Below are 17139 nucleotides of genomic sequence, written 5' to 3'. Positions count from 1 at the left end.
ACTTACTGTAAGCGGTCAAATTAGGCATCACAAACTGTTAATGAATTAGATGGTTGGTCAAACAAGAATGTTTTAATAAAACTAAATACTAGAGGTGCCTAAATGAGCCAATAAGATGAGAGAAAGATAAAGGGAGTAAATGTGACTCATAAATCTCTGCCCCCCCCCCCCCCCCAATCTATAACAATTAATTTTTAAAAATTATTTTTCTTTTTTTATATACATCTTAATAGGGTAGGTATTCGGTCAATAATAACACAATCGCCGTCTAGTATTCTTTGATAACACCTCCCCCCTGTCCCCCCCCCCCTGTCCCCCTACCTTATTCTTGATTTATATAGTGTTGATCTCATTACTTCATCTCATTGTCGCTCTCTCTCTCTCTCTCTCCCTCTCTCTCTCCTCTCTCTCTCTCTCTTTCTTCTCTCTCTCTCCTTCTCTCTCTCTTCTTCTCTCTCTCTCCTCCCTCTCTCTCTCTCTTCCTCTCTCTCCTCCCTCTCTCTCTCTCTCTCTCTCTCTCTCTCTCTGTCCTCTCTCTCTCTCTCTCTCTCTCTCTCTCTCTCTCTCTCTTTCTCTCCCTCTCTTCCCTTGCACACACACACACACACATATGCACACACACACATTTTTACCTATAATGTTTCTATTATGACAATCTAATATATATATTATATATATATATATATATATATATATATATATATATATATATATATATATATATATCTATCTATATATTTCGTTTTTACTTCAAAAAGGGCAAAGGCTGAAACGTCGTTGTTTTGTGTTGTTTCCTTATATATCAGTCACATTTACTCCCTTTGTCTTTATCTCAATGTTTTAATAACCTCTTTAAAAATTACAAGGTTTTCTTTTCCCTTGGAATCGAATTTCATAGTTTGAGGCAAAAAAAAAAAGTAATTAAAAACACAGTCATCAAAATGATTTTGGATTTTTTTCATAGGTATTATTAAAATCACTGGACGATTGTACCTTTTTTTTAAGGAAATCTGATTAATATTGTGCATCAGGATTATTTACGCATTTCATTTTTGCTGTGGAACAAAATGTATTACAATTGTAAACTTTATCCCAAAAAAATCCCTACAATACTGAGACAATTTTTATTACATGAATTTTGATCATTATGAAATTTATCTAATTATCTTTACCGTTTAGGAGTGTTCAATTTTCTTTTTACCCCTTCCACTCTAATAAAATCGGATGTCAGGAAAAAATAGTGGATCTGAGATGTATCCTGTTCATTGATTATTTTTATTTGTATGGTAAAACGTTATCTTTTCATAACTATTTCATTCCTCCCAACTTTATGCAGCAACTGTTCATATTTACGAATAATCTACTTTTTCTTATCCTTGTCTACTTAACTTATTTAGTATGGAAGAATGTGAAGCTCTGTGCACAAGGCTTGCCATTATGGTGAATGGCCAATTTAAATGCCTGGGAAGCATTCAGCATCTCAAAAACAAATTTGGAGAAGGCTACACGTTCAATGCTAAGGTCAAGTACCCTGAGGATGGAAGTCCTCCCAATCTGGCTCCATTGCAACAGTTTTTGGAATCAACTTTCCAACACTGCAAACTGATGGACGTTCATGAGAATATGGTCAACTACCACATCATTGACAAAACCCTCAATTGGGCTCAAGTCTTTGGGCAGATGGAGAGAGTCAAGGAGCAACTCAATATCGAAGATTACCTGGTCAGTCAGACTTCGTTGGAGCAGGTGTTCATTAATTTTGCTCGCATGCAGGATTCTGATAATCCCGGTGCCTCTGACAATAAAGTGAGTAGTCATCGCGGAGCAAAGTCTCAATTTGGAAGGAGTCAATCACCAAGCAGTATAAATGTCGATTAATACAAAAATTTGAGGCAGTTATAAGTAGAATGCCTAAAATATGCTCTTCCAGTAAGTTTAATACAATAGACATTTATTTATTTTCAAAGTGGTAAATTGCATGCTATTATATATTTGCTTGAAATCTGGATAAGATTAAAATTAAAGACAAAATCTATAATTTTTAAAAAATAGGATGGAGGTTAACATTGTTCCAAATAGGCCATGTTAATATTTTGCCAATGAGCAATGAATTACTGGCAATCTAAAAATGATAAAATTGTTTTTTATAGATTGATATATCCGTAACTTGCAAACTTTTTATTGATTGAGAAGAATTCTATTACCTAGTTGACTCATATGATTATTTAGAATACTGCTTGGGCATAATGATCAGTCTTTAATTTGACCTTGGTCTTGGGAACTGCTATCTGCCCACCCTGTTGCCATATTTACTTGTGTGCTCTGCCAGTCTTTATTACCGGAAGGATTTTATCGTTGATGGCTCAAAACATTCATCTTGATTTATGTTAATTTCCACAATACGGTAATATAAGAATTAAAATAGATTTATGCCTATTCGTAATGGCCTTTATTTCTCCTCCAACATTGTGGGTTCTCCACTGGTGGAATTAAATATTTCATATTGCTTTGGGCCCAAAATGACTGAGTATTTTACGCATTGATATTATGACAGTGATGTATGCATTGGTCAAAACTTGACTTGACTTCAGACCATGTCCGTAAGATTGGGAGTGGTGGCTCCTAATGTTTTATCTTAGGTAAGGCACTTGACTCACACATTACACTTGACTGAAGAACCTGACTATAAGCAGTGATGAATATTGTAAGATTAACATTATGAAAATGGTACTTAATAGGCGATTTTTACTTCATGAAACAAATATTAATCTCATGTAGCTTTCTGACAGAATTGAGTGAGTATTGAGCCAACCAAAAAATGTACTGTATAAGTGTTCCTATTTCATCTGTTAAAGGTTTAGATCACTTCGAAGATCATAAAACAAATTATACATTGTTTTAAAATTAATAGATTTATTTATTTATTTGGGAATACTTAAATTGAAACAATGGTAACTGGCTCATAATGTTTACCTGACCCAATTATCCTGGGTTTGTTAAGTCATACTTAGTCTTATTTCCAGATTTTGGGTGAACAAAAAAAGAAAGGCCGTACTTTGGTGACTTATAACTCCTTAACTCATTGCCAAAGGTTACAAAGACACGTAAAGCAATATTTTGATATTTGTACTAAGTCTTTTTGTTTGTTTTTTTTTTTAATTTGAAAAGGAATAAACAAAATATTAGTTATTTTGTAAGATATAAATATAAAAGAACATAATAAATGCGATACAAATTATCAAATAATATTTTTCACGGCTTTTATGGAGTTTTTTCAAGAATGACTGTCAGAGCAGATGAACACAAAGACAACTTGGACATGATTAGAATTATCCAAAATCACCTCATGATCACAATTTTCTTTATTTTATCTTTGTTAAAGTTATAGAATATTAATGTTCTGACTAAAGAAATGAATGATTGAAGTATGGTTAGGGGAAAAAATCTTTAAAAGAAATTAGAAGACCAGTTTCATTGTGTAAAAATACATTCACATCGTGAGTCAAGAGGAACGAATTTCTAAGGATATGTGAAAAATTGAAAGTAAAAGTGAAATGTATATAGTTTTGCATAATTCTACGATAATTCTACTTTTTTTGACATGCCTCAAAAAAAAAAACAGTTATGAAATTTTATAACAGAAATGTTAATGACATGTTATTTGTTTCTATTTAATTTTAAAACAGTGTTGTATAATAATAATGTGTCAAAGTTTGGAATCTTTCTTCTTTTTTTTTTAGCCTGCTAGAATTTGTGTTGTGAAAACGTTATCATTTTCATTTTTCTTTACAATCAACACTGACTTAATTTGACCAATGAAGCAACTGTAGCTATGGACATCCGACACTGCTACAGCTTCATGATGGGAGATAGACGTGCCACTCATATAATGGGGAGGGGTAGGGTTGGATTAGGGTGCTATAGAGCATATAGTTATTATATACGTGCTCTGTTGAACCCTTTACCAGAAATATTATATAATTTGATCACAAATGTTTTATGTTTGACGTCTTCAAGTAAAGCGTCTTAATGTGGACAAAATCGCTTGCTCATGTAGAATAGCAATGCTGACAACATGGCTAGAACTTAGGACCTCATTAAGCGTGAGGTCAGTTCTTTCTCAACTCAGAAACATCATCACATTATAAAGAAATCACAGAATCTAGAACGAGAAAAACTCATTCTTCATTATTTTTTCTGTAATATGTAAGAAGACCAAGATGTACTGATATTAATATTATTATTATTATTATTATTATTATTATTATTATTTATTATTATTATTATTATTATTGTTATTTATTATTATTATTATATTATTTATTATTATTATTATTGTTATTATTATTATCATTATTATTATTATTATTATTATATTAGTATTATTATCATTATTATTATTATTATCAGTATTATTATTATTATTATTATTATTATTATTATTATTATTGTCCTTGTTGTCGTTTTTGTTATTATTAATACTGTAATTTTTATTATTATTGTAATAGGAATGTCAAGTTATTTACTATTTATTGTTATGTTATTTGGTTAAGGTGATTTTTGATTTTTTTTTTTATGTTGAAGCTTCGTATAAAGAGAACAATGCAAACCTGTTACTCATGTCTTATTGCAAAATTGTTCATTGATATATAATGACACATATATTGCTATAACTTTGATTATATGTATGCATTTTGATTAATTGGTTATTGGGAAAAGGTGTAAAGGTATAATTGTTCAATCATTCAATTTATTTCCATGTTCAGTGTAGTACAGCACTTGCAAATCAGGAGAAAAAACACGGATTAAACATTTTTGAGAGAATTAATTTATTTTTAAATGTTGATTAACACTGTATAATATATGTTTCAACATTTTGACACACCTTGTGCTTTCAAAATATATTTTCGAACATAGAAAATAATTGTTAACCCCAACATTACCCAACTATATTATTTGTTACTCTGTTTAAAGAAATAGGTCATCAAAGATGATAGAGTAAAGTTGATTCCTTAAAGATATAAGATAATATAAAAATATACACATAAATTGTCACTCAAACGTTAACTATAAAATTTCCTATATACAACCTCTGTGTGGCGTTCCTGACCTCCCATAGTGGGCAGGGGGAACATACTGCATCTTCTATCCCCTTATATCTGTTTTCCAACATGTTTTCTGTCTTTGTCTTGGAATGAGATTACTTGGTTTTGTCCTGGCCCTGACCGGAGTCCTAGCTGGGAGGAAAACAGTCAAATGCATAGTTATTGTTTTGGGAGATGATATTTTTTTCCTTGTAAATCATCTCTCTGTTATGTATTGTTATATTTATTATTTTGAATGTATAATGTAGGCATTTGAGTGTGTTCCTCTTTGTTGGATTTTGTGCTTGTGTCCGGATGAGACTTATAGGTGATCTCAAACTAAGTACATTGGTGGTATGCTCTTGGAATCTACATCTGATCCCTATTTGTTCCCAGTTCCCCTATGTCTTACTTTTTCTTGGGTGCTTTAATTGTAATTCTAGAACTTTTTACTTTCCCATTTTCTTCCTTTTTACTGGCGCTGATATAACCTAAATGTGTTGTTGCAAGCGCCGTAAAACCCTTAAAAACAAACAAACTATATACAACCTCCTGAGTTTGTTTTTAAGTTTTATGTACGTCTTTCATATTGATAAATCAAAGGAAAGAAAAAGAAACAAAAGGTTTATTTCTAAGATTTTAAATTGATATAGGTTGAATTGAGTGATAAATTAACTGCTAATATTTTAATCTATATTGTAGCGAATGGGCTTTGAAAAGGGGAACTTATGGTTCAATTTTTATTACTCTGTAACCTGTAATGATTTATATTTGTCAGCTGTCTAAGCTGCAAAATAATTTGTATCCAACACTATTTATTCTTCCCGAAATACATCCTTCTCTTTTAACAGATTTCATGTCGATTGAAAAGTTCTTTACATTTTAAAATGTCAATGAAATAAGCACATTATTTTAAAGCACATTTTGATGGCAGAAATAAAAGATAACGTTAATTTAATGATGGATTTGAATGTGCCCTCTGAACATTTTGATGCTGGTATGGCCGGCGATATACTGTCACGATTCAGTTTTGAAATGTCATTTAAATCGAGAAAATAATTATCAAATCCATCAGGCAAATTCAATTTATTTTGAAAATGTTAAGATGTGGTCAATTAAAGTAGAATCAAGGAATGTTGTATTATACATGGCTTAGAGAAATAGAAGTCAATATGACAACCAAACTCAAACTGTTTTGTGCCATAATCAATTTGATAAAAATTGTGAAATAAGTTGTATTACATTTAACATTTTATTCTACCATTGAATAAATAGATAAAAAGTTTCATTTTTACCACAGTATAAATTTGTTGTCTTTTAATTTGATTTAAATCAAATGTCGATTTATATGACTCGATTATATCAGCTCCAGCATGTAATGACTTTTATTTAAAAATGTGATTTCTTGGGACTTATTTCAAAGAGCTATCAAATTGTTATAATTTCCAATTTATTAGAAATATTTTATGACGAGAGGTCAACAAAAGTTTGTTATGTTGATATTTGCCATATTATAATGTTCACAATATTGCATTTTTTATTTTCTTAGTTTACCACCATGCTCAGTAGCATACAAGCATACACTGCCTATTCTAGCCTATACTTTTAGTTATTTATGATAACTTTTCGTTTTTAAAACAAATATATTATTATATTTCCCTAGCAAATACTCAAATATATATTGTCTTTCTTGATAATATTATTTAAGTTGTCTTAATTTTTCAAAATAGTAAAACAAATCATATGTTTTTAAAGAATGAATGATGGGGTATCTCCTTTTTTAAAAACCAAAATTGGATTGGGAGACACAAATGTACCATTTTCCCCATTCAGCGCTTTTCAGTCCTATTTAAGTGAGCAGAAAAACATTCACACCCACAGTGCATTGAAATCTTCTATATCCATTTTCCATACATTTTAAATATAAGGTCAATATACATTTTAAAGTAGTTGGATAAACGTACAAATTCAAACAAATATATAAATTTTCACAACGTATAAATTGTAAGTTCTTTATATATTTTTATATTGATTTTTCTCCCCTCTTCACTCAAAAGTTAAACTGAAACTTTTTAATTGATGTTAATGTATGATAGTTTAGAAAGTGCTTAATGTTGATTGAAAAGCACCTTCAGAATTTCTCAAATAAGTGTGTTATGACCAGCGCAGGTTAAACCAGTTTCAAATACAATGCGAGCACACAGTGGTTTGAGACTTATGTTTTGCTCAGTTTTTATTCATTAATGTCAGCCTTTTTTTAATTAAAGATTTGTTAAATTATTTTTACATTGCGAGAAGAATGACTAACTGGTGATCTTTTGTCAACCGTCCTACTCTTTATTACCATTATGTCTTTGAATTACAAACTTAAAATTCCATACATTATTTCAGTTTTTAAAGATTTCTTACCTTTTCAACTGGTGATAAAAAAAAAAGAAAAAAATTATGCATTTATTTTGCTTACGACAATTCGTGGTTTTAATTTTTAATCTATTTATATAAATAAAACCATTTTCAACAAGTTGATGAAGTTTGATAGTACATGTAATATTCAACAACAAATGTTTTCATAGTTTTTCATAGTTTTTCTCAAGTTTGTCTATTTATCGAGATAGCATTCAAGTTCTTGGTGATAGAATTCAAATTGTATCTATAATATGACACTCCAACGGTTGCATGTTTAAAAAAAATCATGCTTTTTGATAATGAAAATTATTTACTGCTCATTTTCTCGTTAATGTTTTTAATTGTTGTGAAATCTAGCTTTCATGTTTATTGTTTTTCGTGCAATCATTCCTCTCTCTGAGCTTGGAACAAAGGTATAATATGTTTATCTTTTGTATATAATAATTGTTGAACGAAAAAGGATGAATTAAAGAATGGACAATCAAAATTGATTTGAATATTTTTTAATAATAAAAGTAAATCCAATAATAATCACAATCATAATCTTTGGTGCTGGTGGGTTCTTCATCAGTCTGCAACCTCGCCATCTCTCGTACCCTTCCAAATTATTTCTCCTTACTGTGTAGCTTTGTGCCTGCCATTTAGTGAAATGGGACTATTTTTGCTTTAGCCCTCCCAGGAGTCTTAAAGTGAGAACAAACCAGTTGGATTATCTTTTTGTAAGAGATGATAGGTCTTTTTTCACCTCTCCATTATATATGTTTTATCAATATTTGGTTTTTAATTATAATACTAAATATTATAACCATCTGAGTATTTTGGCAGAGATCCTGTGGCAGTGCCGGTATGGGATGTCTAGATGGTTTCCAACTAGCCACAAGGAAATATCACCCTTGATTCTGCACCTGATCTCTGTTGAACAAGTCCCCTTTATCTTACATTTTCTTTGCTGCTTGATAGCTGTATCTAAATATTTTAACTATACTATCACTATCATCTATCAACTAGCCTTGAAATGACCTAAAAGTGTCACATTCGCTGTAAAATTCTTAAAAGCAAACAAACACAAATATATATATATATATCCCGGAAGCTCTGTGGAATGGTGTTCCATACAGGCGGACCAAAATGAGAAAAGGACCTTGTTCCCGCCTTTGTACGAATGCGTGGGTAGCCAAACGGGCGGTGTCATTGGAGGAATGCAAAGGTCGGGTTGTCGCATACTTCTTTAAGAGTTCTGTGAGGTAGGGAGGGGCAGTATTTTCCAGACAACAGTAAACTAGGACACGTGCTTTGAATTTGACCCTTTCTCAACAGGCAGTCAATGTAATCTTCGAAGGAGAGGTGTGGCAGAATCAAAACTCCGACTTCGAAAGACCAATTTGGCATCATTATTTTGGAACGTTTGCAGCCGCCCGAGCTTATTTTCCGATACACCAGACAACAGAGCATTAAGGTAATCCAGATTTGAAAATAAAAGAGAAACGACATCCTCAGAAAGGAACTGTCGAATAGTTCCATTATTGTTTTTTCAAATGACACATCAATGATTGGCTCCTTGTCTTAATTTGATGGTCCATCGACAGTTCCGAATCTAAGAACGCTCCAAGATTTTGGACCTTGTCAACAATATCTATTGACACCTCTCCCAATTTCAATTTCTTCTCGTTACAAAATCTTCTGTTCCCTACATACATCACCTCCGTTTTGTCGTCATTCCACCTTAGCCTGTTCTTACCCATCCAATCCCTTACACCCAGTACGCATTTTTCGATCCAAATAATTGGGTGTCATTAGCATATTGGTGGTAGGACAGGCCAAAGCCCCTAATGACCTTTGAAAGTGGGTGTATGTAGATAACAAAGAGCACAGGTCCAAGAACTGACCCCTGTGAGACACCACATTCCAAAGGAATTTGATTGGACTTCAAATTATTTATAACTGCACTGGGTCGTCCATCTAGTAAATACGATATAAACCAACTGAGTGCCATATCAGAAATGCCGAAAGTTATTTCTAAACTTTTTAATAGCAGGTCGTGATCGACAGTGTCAAAAGCTATTGATAAATCAAGAAGGTTAAGTGTGCAGGAACCCTTATCGATGATTTGAGGATCATTTACAACCTGGACAAGAGCAGTTTCGGTCGAGTGGTTTTGTCTGTAGGTAGACTGAAAGATTTCTTCCATGGAATTTATTTGAAGGTGAGCTTGAAGTTGTTTTAGGACTAGCTTTTCAAGAACGTTTGATAAAAAAGGAAGGTTAGAGACGGGATGATAGCTTTTTAGTTTTTCTTTGTCAAGATTACCTTTTTTCAATAAAGGTTTAACGTACGCAATTTTGTGGATATCAGGCATGACACCCAATTTAAGTGATTTATTTATGATGAGAGTGATTGATATTATTATTTGGTTTATGCATAATTTTAAAATGTCAGTTTTAATCAGATCTAACTCACAGCTTTTCGAAGCAGCTGAGAGAATACATTTTTTTACTTCACTCTCGCTGATTTCAGCAAACTGTGAGAGACCGTCGCCCGAAAACAGTTCAAAATTTGTATCTAAATTTCTAATTCATTTCTGATCAATTTAATTTTTTCTTTGAAATATTGGCCAAAACAGATGGGGAGGTAATCTTTTGGAAAAAAAATATTTTGAAAATGTTTTTGATTTTCTTTACCTAGTAGTTCATTTGAAATCCGAAAAAAGTCCTTTGGTGATGTCACAATCGAGAATTTATTATCATAATAGCGTTGTTTAGTTAATGTATTTATATAATATTAATTTTTTGGGGTATATTAAACATTTTTCTCTATCAGCTGGTAGTTGTGATTTATGCCAGTTTCGTTCCGATTTTCTCCTTTGTTGTTTTGCTTTCTTCATGTCTGTGTTATACCATGGGGTTTGAGTTCGTATTTTTACCGTCCTCGTTCTTTCAGGGGCATGTTGGTTCACGGTGTAGAGTATTGCGGCGTTGAGTATGTCGGCGTCCATGGTCATCATTATAGCTTGTCGCTCCAACGCCGAACTCACTCCACAGCATCTGTGGAGCAGATTCTTAGGTCATGGTCAGTGCAGCTGGGCCCATCCTGGCATTCTCTAAGGATGTGCTCCATCGTCTGCTCTGGGCATCCACATGTAAACAAGCTAGTCTCAGCCATTCCCCACTTTTTCATGCTTCCACCAGTTCTCCCAATTTTTGCCCGTTCAGTGTTACCCATTCATTTCTGAGGGGAGCTCAGTTCCACAGGGCAGTTCTTCTCTCAGATCTTCAACAGCTGGGTTGGGTTGTGGTCATGGAAAGGGTACCTTGGGTCCATTTCCTGTTTATATTTCTGGTCTTTGGAAGCAGTGGCTCTTCGAATGTAGGGAGGTGCAATGCCAGCCAGTCGATGGAGGACTGAAACTACAGTCGGTTTCAAATTACCAGTAATGATCTGGCAGGTGTTATGTAGCTCAGGGTCAATCTTTCTGGATTGGCAAGATATTGCCCAGACTGGTGAGGCATATTCGGCTGATGAATAGCAGAGGGCTAGTGCGGTTGTCCTGACTGTTTTTGGATCTGCTCCCCATGTACTGTTTGCCAGTTTTCTTAGGAGGTTGTTTCTTGTGGCCACCCTTGCTTTTGTTTTCTTTGTGTGCTGGGAGAAGGACAATGTGCGGTCTAAGGTGACACCGAGGTACATGGGGAATGTGTTGTTCTCCAATATTTTCCCATTCCAGGAGATATTCAGTTTCCTGTTGGCTTGGTGTTTTTTTTAGATGGAAGGCACACACTTGAGTTTTTCCTGGGTTGGCATTTAGTGTGTTCTTTAAATAATACACAGAGAGTGTCTTCAGGGCGTCTGTTAATCTCTCCTCGAGGGTCTTGAAATCAGAGGCCCGGGATGCAAGACACAGATCATCAGCTTAAAGAAACCTCCGGATGTTCTCAAATCCAGGTTAGTCGTTGGTATAAATGTTGAAAAGGATAGGTGCAAGTACCGATCCTTGAGGGTGTCCATTCTTTTGTGTTCTCCATCTGCTTTTCTTCCCATCCATTTCCACACAAAAAAAACGAGGGTTTGACATAAGGGATTTTATTATTGCAACTACTTCTGTTTTACGAGTTACCCTTGCAACCTTAAGGAGCAGCTTCCTGTGATTTACTGTATCATAGGCAGCTGTCAGGTCCACGAACACAGCCCCTGTAATTTGTTTGTTCTCATGGCCATCTTCGATGTATTGTGTCAAGTTCAGGAGTTGGCCACATCATGATCTTCCAGGGCGGAAACCAGCTTGGTCAGGTGACAAATGTTCTTCTACAGTTTGGGAAATCCTGGCTAGTATCATGCGCTCATATACTTTGTACAGAATGAAGAGGAGGGATATTGGTCTGTAGCTCTTGCTGCTATTTGGATATTTTCCAGGTTTGAGTGGGGCTATCACTCTTGCTTGTCGCCAACGCCTTGGTATTGTGCATGGTTCAACACAGCTGTTGATAAGACTTAGTAACCATATTTTTGTTGAGGGACCGAAATGCTTTATCATTTCTGCAGTGATGCCACCTAGACCAGCCGCTTTACCAGGTTTGGAGTGTTCAAGAGCTGATTCCAATTCTTCGATGCAGAAAGGGTCTACTTCCTGTTCACTTCCTTGGGCGATCTTTTCTATTTCCCTTTTCATTTCCTTAAGTTTGCCCTTTTCTCTGTATGTTGGTTTTCCATTTTTGATAAGTTGATTTGCTACATCGGTTGGTGTCACAGCTGCTACCCTGGTTTGCTTGTTATTTTCTGTATCTATTTTTTTCCTAGTTGACCAGGCTTTCTTGCTTTGTGGGTCATGTTTGTGCTGGTTATCATTTCCTTCCATCTTTCTGATTTTGTTTCGGCAATGGAAATCATTAAGGTGTCACCAAGTTGGACAGTTTCTTCAGCAGATGGATCCATTTCGTAAGCCTCCACATACTGCTTATAAAGTTCCTTGCTGTGTTGCTGTAGGCATGCTATATAGGGTTTCCTGCGGCCTCTAGGTATGTGTTGGTGTGTATGGCGTTGGTGGAGGTTTGTAGAGAGATATCACATTGAAGTGTCCGCTTTCAATTCTGAGAATTTCCACCTCACTGTCATGTCCTGGCTGTAAGTCACAATTGATTTGTCTTTGACGTAGATAGCACTACCGTGAATATCGCTGCCATGTTGTATGACTAGGTACATGCCAGGGATTTTTGGTGCTATGGTCTTGTGCGTCTCTTGTAGACAGAGTATGTTTGCCTTGAGGTTGGACAGTAAATCTATCTTGGTGAAAGGCGTCCATGGTGTGATGATTCTTTATCGAATGAGTTAGATCTTTCCTTAGGAGTTCCATGTCGATGTTTTAAAAATCACGTTAGGTAATATGTTTATTTACAGGGCGGGTTTGTTGTTATGTTGATAGAGGAGAATAAAAGATGATGGTCAGATACTAATTCATTGATATTGTTGACAGAAGATAAAAATTGGAATCCTTCATCTGTAATGACATGGTCGATGGTGTGGCCATGGTCATTTGTTGGTCTGGTCACGTGCTGAACTAGTTTACAATACGTTAATAAGTCACGAAAAGTTTTTGATTCGTTTTTGCTTCCATTAAAATCAATGTTGAAATTACCAACGTAAATGTTGTTTTTGTGATTAATTGACTGTTAAAGTTAAAATCTCTAAATTCCATGATAAAATTGTTACATGATGAATTGTTCTTTTCACTTTGTGGTGGTCTATAAATGCAATGAAATATAATTTGTTTAAAATTTTGAAAACGTATTAAAAATCCAGCATATTCAAAAGAGTATTATTATTATTACGATTATTATTATTATTATTATTATTATCATCATCATCATCATCATCATCATCATCATCATCATCATCATCATCATCATCATCATCATCATCATCATCATCATCATTATTATTATTATTATTATTATTATTATTATTATTATTATTATTATGATTATTATGATTATTATTATTATTATTATTATTATTATTATTATTATTATAAAAGAAGTGTGTACGGTTTAGAAAATGAAAAAAGGAAAATATAAACATTGATAAAATGGAATCGAATACGATTTAAAAATATACCAGTGGGAATAGTTGCAGCAGCAGCAGCAGTGTAGTAGTAGTAGTAGTAGTAGTAGTAGTAGTAGTAGTAGTAGTAGTAGTAGTAGTAGTAGTAGTAGTAGTAGTAGAAGTAGTAGTAGTAGTAGTAGTAGTAGTAGTAGTAGTAGTAGTAGTAGTAGTAGTAGTAGTAGTAGTAGTAGTAGTAGTAGTAGTAGTAGTAGTAGTAGTAGTAGTAGTAGTAGTAGTAGTAGTAGTAGTAGTGTAGTAGTAGTAGTAGTAGTAGTAGTAGTAGTAGTAGTGTCGTCGTCGTCGTCGTCGTAGTAGTAGTAGTAGTAGTAGTCGTCGTCGTCGTCGTAGTAGTAGTAGTAGTAGTAGTAGTAGTAGTAGTAGTAGTAGTAGTAGTAGTAGTAGTAGTGCTATGAGAAGCAAGATAGGTCTGGTTTGTGTTGTGTGTGTGTGTGTGTGTGTGTGTGTGTGTGTGTGTGTGTGTGAATGAGTTTGTTTCAGCCAAAGATATTTGTAAGCGCTTAGAGTCTGGTGTCTCGGAGTTATAGCGCTATATATGTTTTCATCATCATCATCATCATTATTATTATTATTATTATTATTATTATTATTATTATTATTATTATTATTATTATTATATATATATATTATCAGTAGTAGTAGTAGTAGTAGTAGTAGTAGTAGTAGTAGTAGTAGTAGTAGTAGTAGTAGTAGTAGTAGTAGTAGTAGTAGTAGTAGTAGTAGTAGTAGTAGTTGTAGTAGTAGTAGTAGTAGCAGTAGTAGTAGTAGTAGTAGTAGTAGTAGTAGTAGTAGTAGTAGTAGTAGTAGTAGTAACAATAATAATAACAGCAACAGCAGCAGCAGAAGCAGAAGCAGGAGAAAAATAATTTGATAGGTTTTAGGGCAAATTTTTGCAAAATATGTTTGTTTTGTTTTTGTTTTTAGGTGTTTTACGGCGCTTGCAACACATTTAGGTCATATAAGCGCCAGTAAAAAGGAAGAAAATGGGGATAGTAAAAAGTTCTGGAATGACAATTATAGCATACAAGAATAAGGCAGACAAAGGGGAATTGGTTAAAATAGGGAACAGATGTAGATTCCAAGAGCACACTATCAGTATACTTAGTTTGAGATCACCTAAAAGCCTCATCCAGACACAAGCACAGGTCCCCACTAAGAGGAATACTCTCAAATGTTTACAGATCATATATAATACATAAGCAAAACTTAATGCAGTGCATAACAGAGAGATGATTTACAAGGAAAAAAATTTCATCTCCCAAAACTAACTACACATTTGACCTTTTCTCTCCCAGCCAGGTATCCGGCCAGGGACAGGACAAAACCAAGTAATCCCATTCCAAGACAAAGACAGAAAGCATGTTGGAAAACAGACACAGGGGGATAGAAGACACAGTATGTACCTCCCTGCCCACTATGGGAGGTCAGGAACCCCACCCAGGCAAAATATGTATTTGACCATGTCATTTGCAGGTCTGAAGGCTGTTTTTTTTATTTTGCCGTAAGGGACAATGGTATTTGTGTTGAAGAGTAATTCCAATACAAAAGTGAGACCATTTTATTACATTTTAGGTTGTCAATGTTGTAAAAAAAAAAAGTGCACGTAGACTCAGTGCCTCCGTGAACTAGACCAAGGCTACTTACTCAGAGACAGACAGCACGGCGGATTGGACTCAAACCAGATAACCCCAAAGGTCACTTCACTGTGCCACGCTGGAAAAACAAACAAAAAAAAAAAACAAAAAAAAAAAAAACAAAAAACAAAAACAAAACAAACCAACTCAGTCCTGACGATGGCTAATTGGGCCTAAAACATTAATGTAGACTGTCTCAAACATTGTGGTAAATATTAAAATAATAATTCGCTCCATTACTACATGTCGAGCACTTTTCGTACCATATTTGTATCAAACACGATTATATATAATATATATATATATATATATATATATATATATATATATATATATATATATATATATATATAATATATATATATATATAATATATAAGAAGGAAATACTAGATTTTTAAAAATCTGTTGCGGTCGAATTTAGGTTACATTATACAAATTTGATGTTTCTATTTCACTTATTTGCTTAATTGTGTCCAAGTTGGATGCCAGTCTATATCAAATTTGAACTCAGTCTATCGTCAAAGAGTTTGCCTGAATTCGCCCATGGCGGGTGCTGATCGTAACCTGATCATGTTATCATCTTACCGTTTTCAGCGATGCAATGAAGTACGATGTTACTGGTGTGTTTTGATTGATTAATTTATTTTTATTTTTTATCATTTTTTTTTTTGGGGGGGGGGGGGTTCTCTCTCTCTTTTCTATTCTTTTAAATTAAAATAAAAACACGTCGGATAAATAATAGAGGTGGATCTGTTATGAAAGAAATTCTGTCTCGCTGCCAAAGGGTTAATATTGAAAGTCGGAACGGTAGGTAGAATGCAATAGATTACAGATAACAAAGTGCAGAAGCTGAACACAGAACACAGCAGACTCAATAAGCATTCATTTCTTGTCTTGGACTAAGTTTCCGACACTTACAAAGCGACATATGGGGGGATGGTGGAACAAGAAGCGAATTTTGAGGCGGTCATGCGTGGTTGGCTATTTAATAGATGAACCTGCACGACGTGCTTTCTCTTTTCATTCCGTTGCTCAAACACATTTAAACAGATAAATTATATAGAGCTACGCGGCGGAAAGAAACAATCTACCAATTGATAAAAGTTATTCTCACTTTAACTTACAGTTTTTGAAGGTCGGAAGATTTCAAAATAGAGAAATGGAAAATCATATCTTTGACCAAACCATTACTATCAGTATCAGAGTGAACCAAGCGTTAACGCATATTCATGCATAAAGGTTTACCTGCTTAATTTCCATGAAAAAGGCAAATGCTTTTTAGATTGCTTATTTTCAAAGGGTTGAATGAATGATAAAGAAATTATATTTAACAAATCCCTCACTCCCCTGCGTGCCCGACAAGGGCTTGGTATTCTTGGCTGCTATTTTGAAATTCTGCAATATCTTCAGTGTTATATCTTTTCACTTTCATCATGCGCGCATGAGTATCCAATTGCCTTCAAAACTTATTTAACAGCAAACCCCCCCCCCCCCCCCCCTCGCCTTTTTAGCATCTAGCCTGCCTGTGCACGCGCTATTGCGTATATATATTTCAAGGAAATACAATCATCTCATAATAGTTCATTAATCTTTGATCATTTGTATAGCACGCAAATTCCATGAATTCAAGCTCTAAGGCGCTTTACAATAAGCAAATTTAGAAAACAAAACAAAAAACAAAAAACAAACAAAAGCAAAACAAAATAATAAAAATAAAAAGAAAAGAAAAGAAACATTAAACAAAACCTCAAGCAAATAATAATTTCTTCTCCTCCCGACGTGTACTTATTGTAAATTAGTGCACGTCGCCTCCTCCCAAAATCAAAATGAAATATATAAGAAAGAAGGGGGACAAAAAACAGAACAAAAAAAAAAAATTAAAAAAAAAACAAAAAAAAAAAA

The 17139-nt window shown here is 33.9% G+C and overlaps 1 protein-coding gene across 3 annotated transcripts in view; it reads left to right on the top strand.

Moving 5' to 3' along the window:
• Positions 1-3339, top strand: part of LOC144972674 (phospholipid-transporting ATPase ABCA3-like) — a 41310-nt gene extending 37971 nt beyond the window's left edge. For all 3 annotated transcript variants that reach the window (XM_078914169.1, XM_078914168.1, XM_078914167.1), the window contains one exon: positions 1398-3339. In XM_078914169.1, coding sequence (XP_078770295.1) covers positions 1398-1878 — 481 coding nt within the window. In that variant the 3' untranslated portion in view covers positions 1879-3339. The remainder of the gene's footprint in view (positions 1-1397) is intronic.
• Positions 3340-17139: the final 13800 nt, after the last annotated feature.

The sequence above is a fragment of the Berghia stephanieae genome, chromosome 5 (assembly GCF_034508935.2).
Source record: "Berghia stephanieae isolate SIO BIC M18660-M18661 chromosome 5, UCSD_Bste_1.3, whole genome shotgun sequence".
NCBI classification, from domain to species: Eukaryota; Metazoa; Mollusca; class Gastropoda; order Nudibranchia; family Aeolidiidae; genus Berghia; species Berghia stephanieae.
This window is presented reverse-complemented; position numbering and strand designations above follow the sequence as displayed.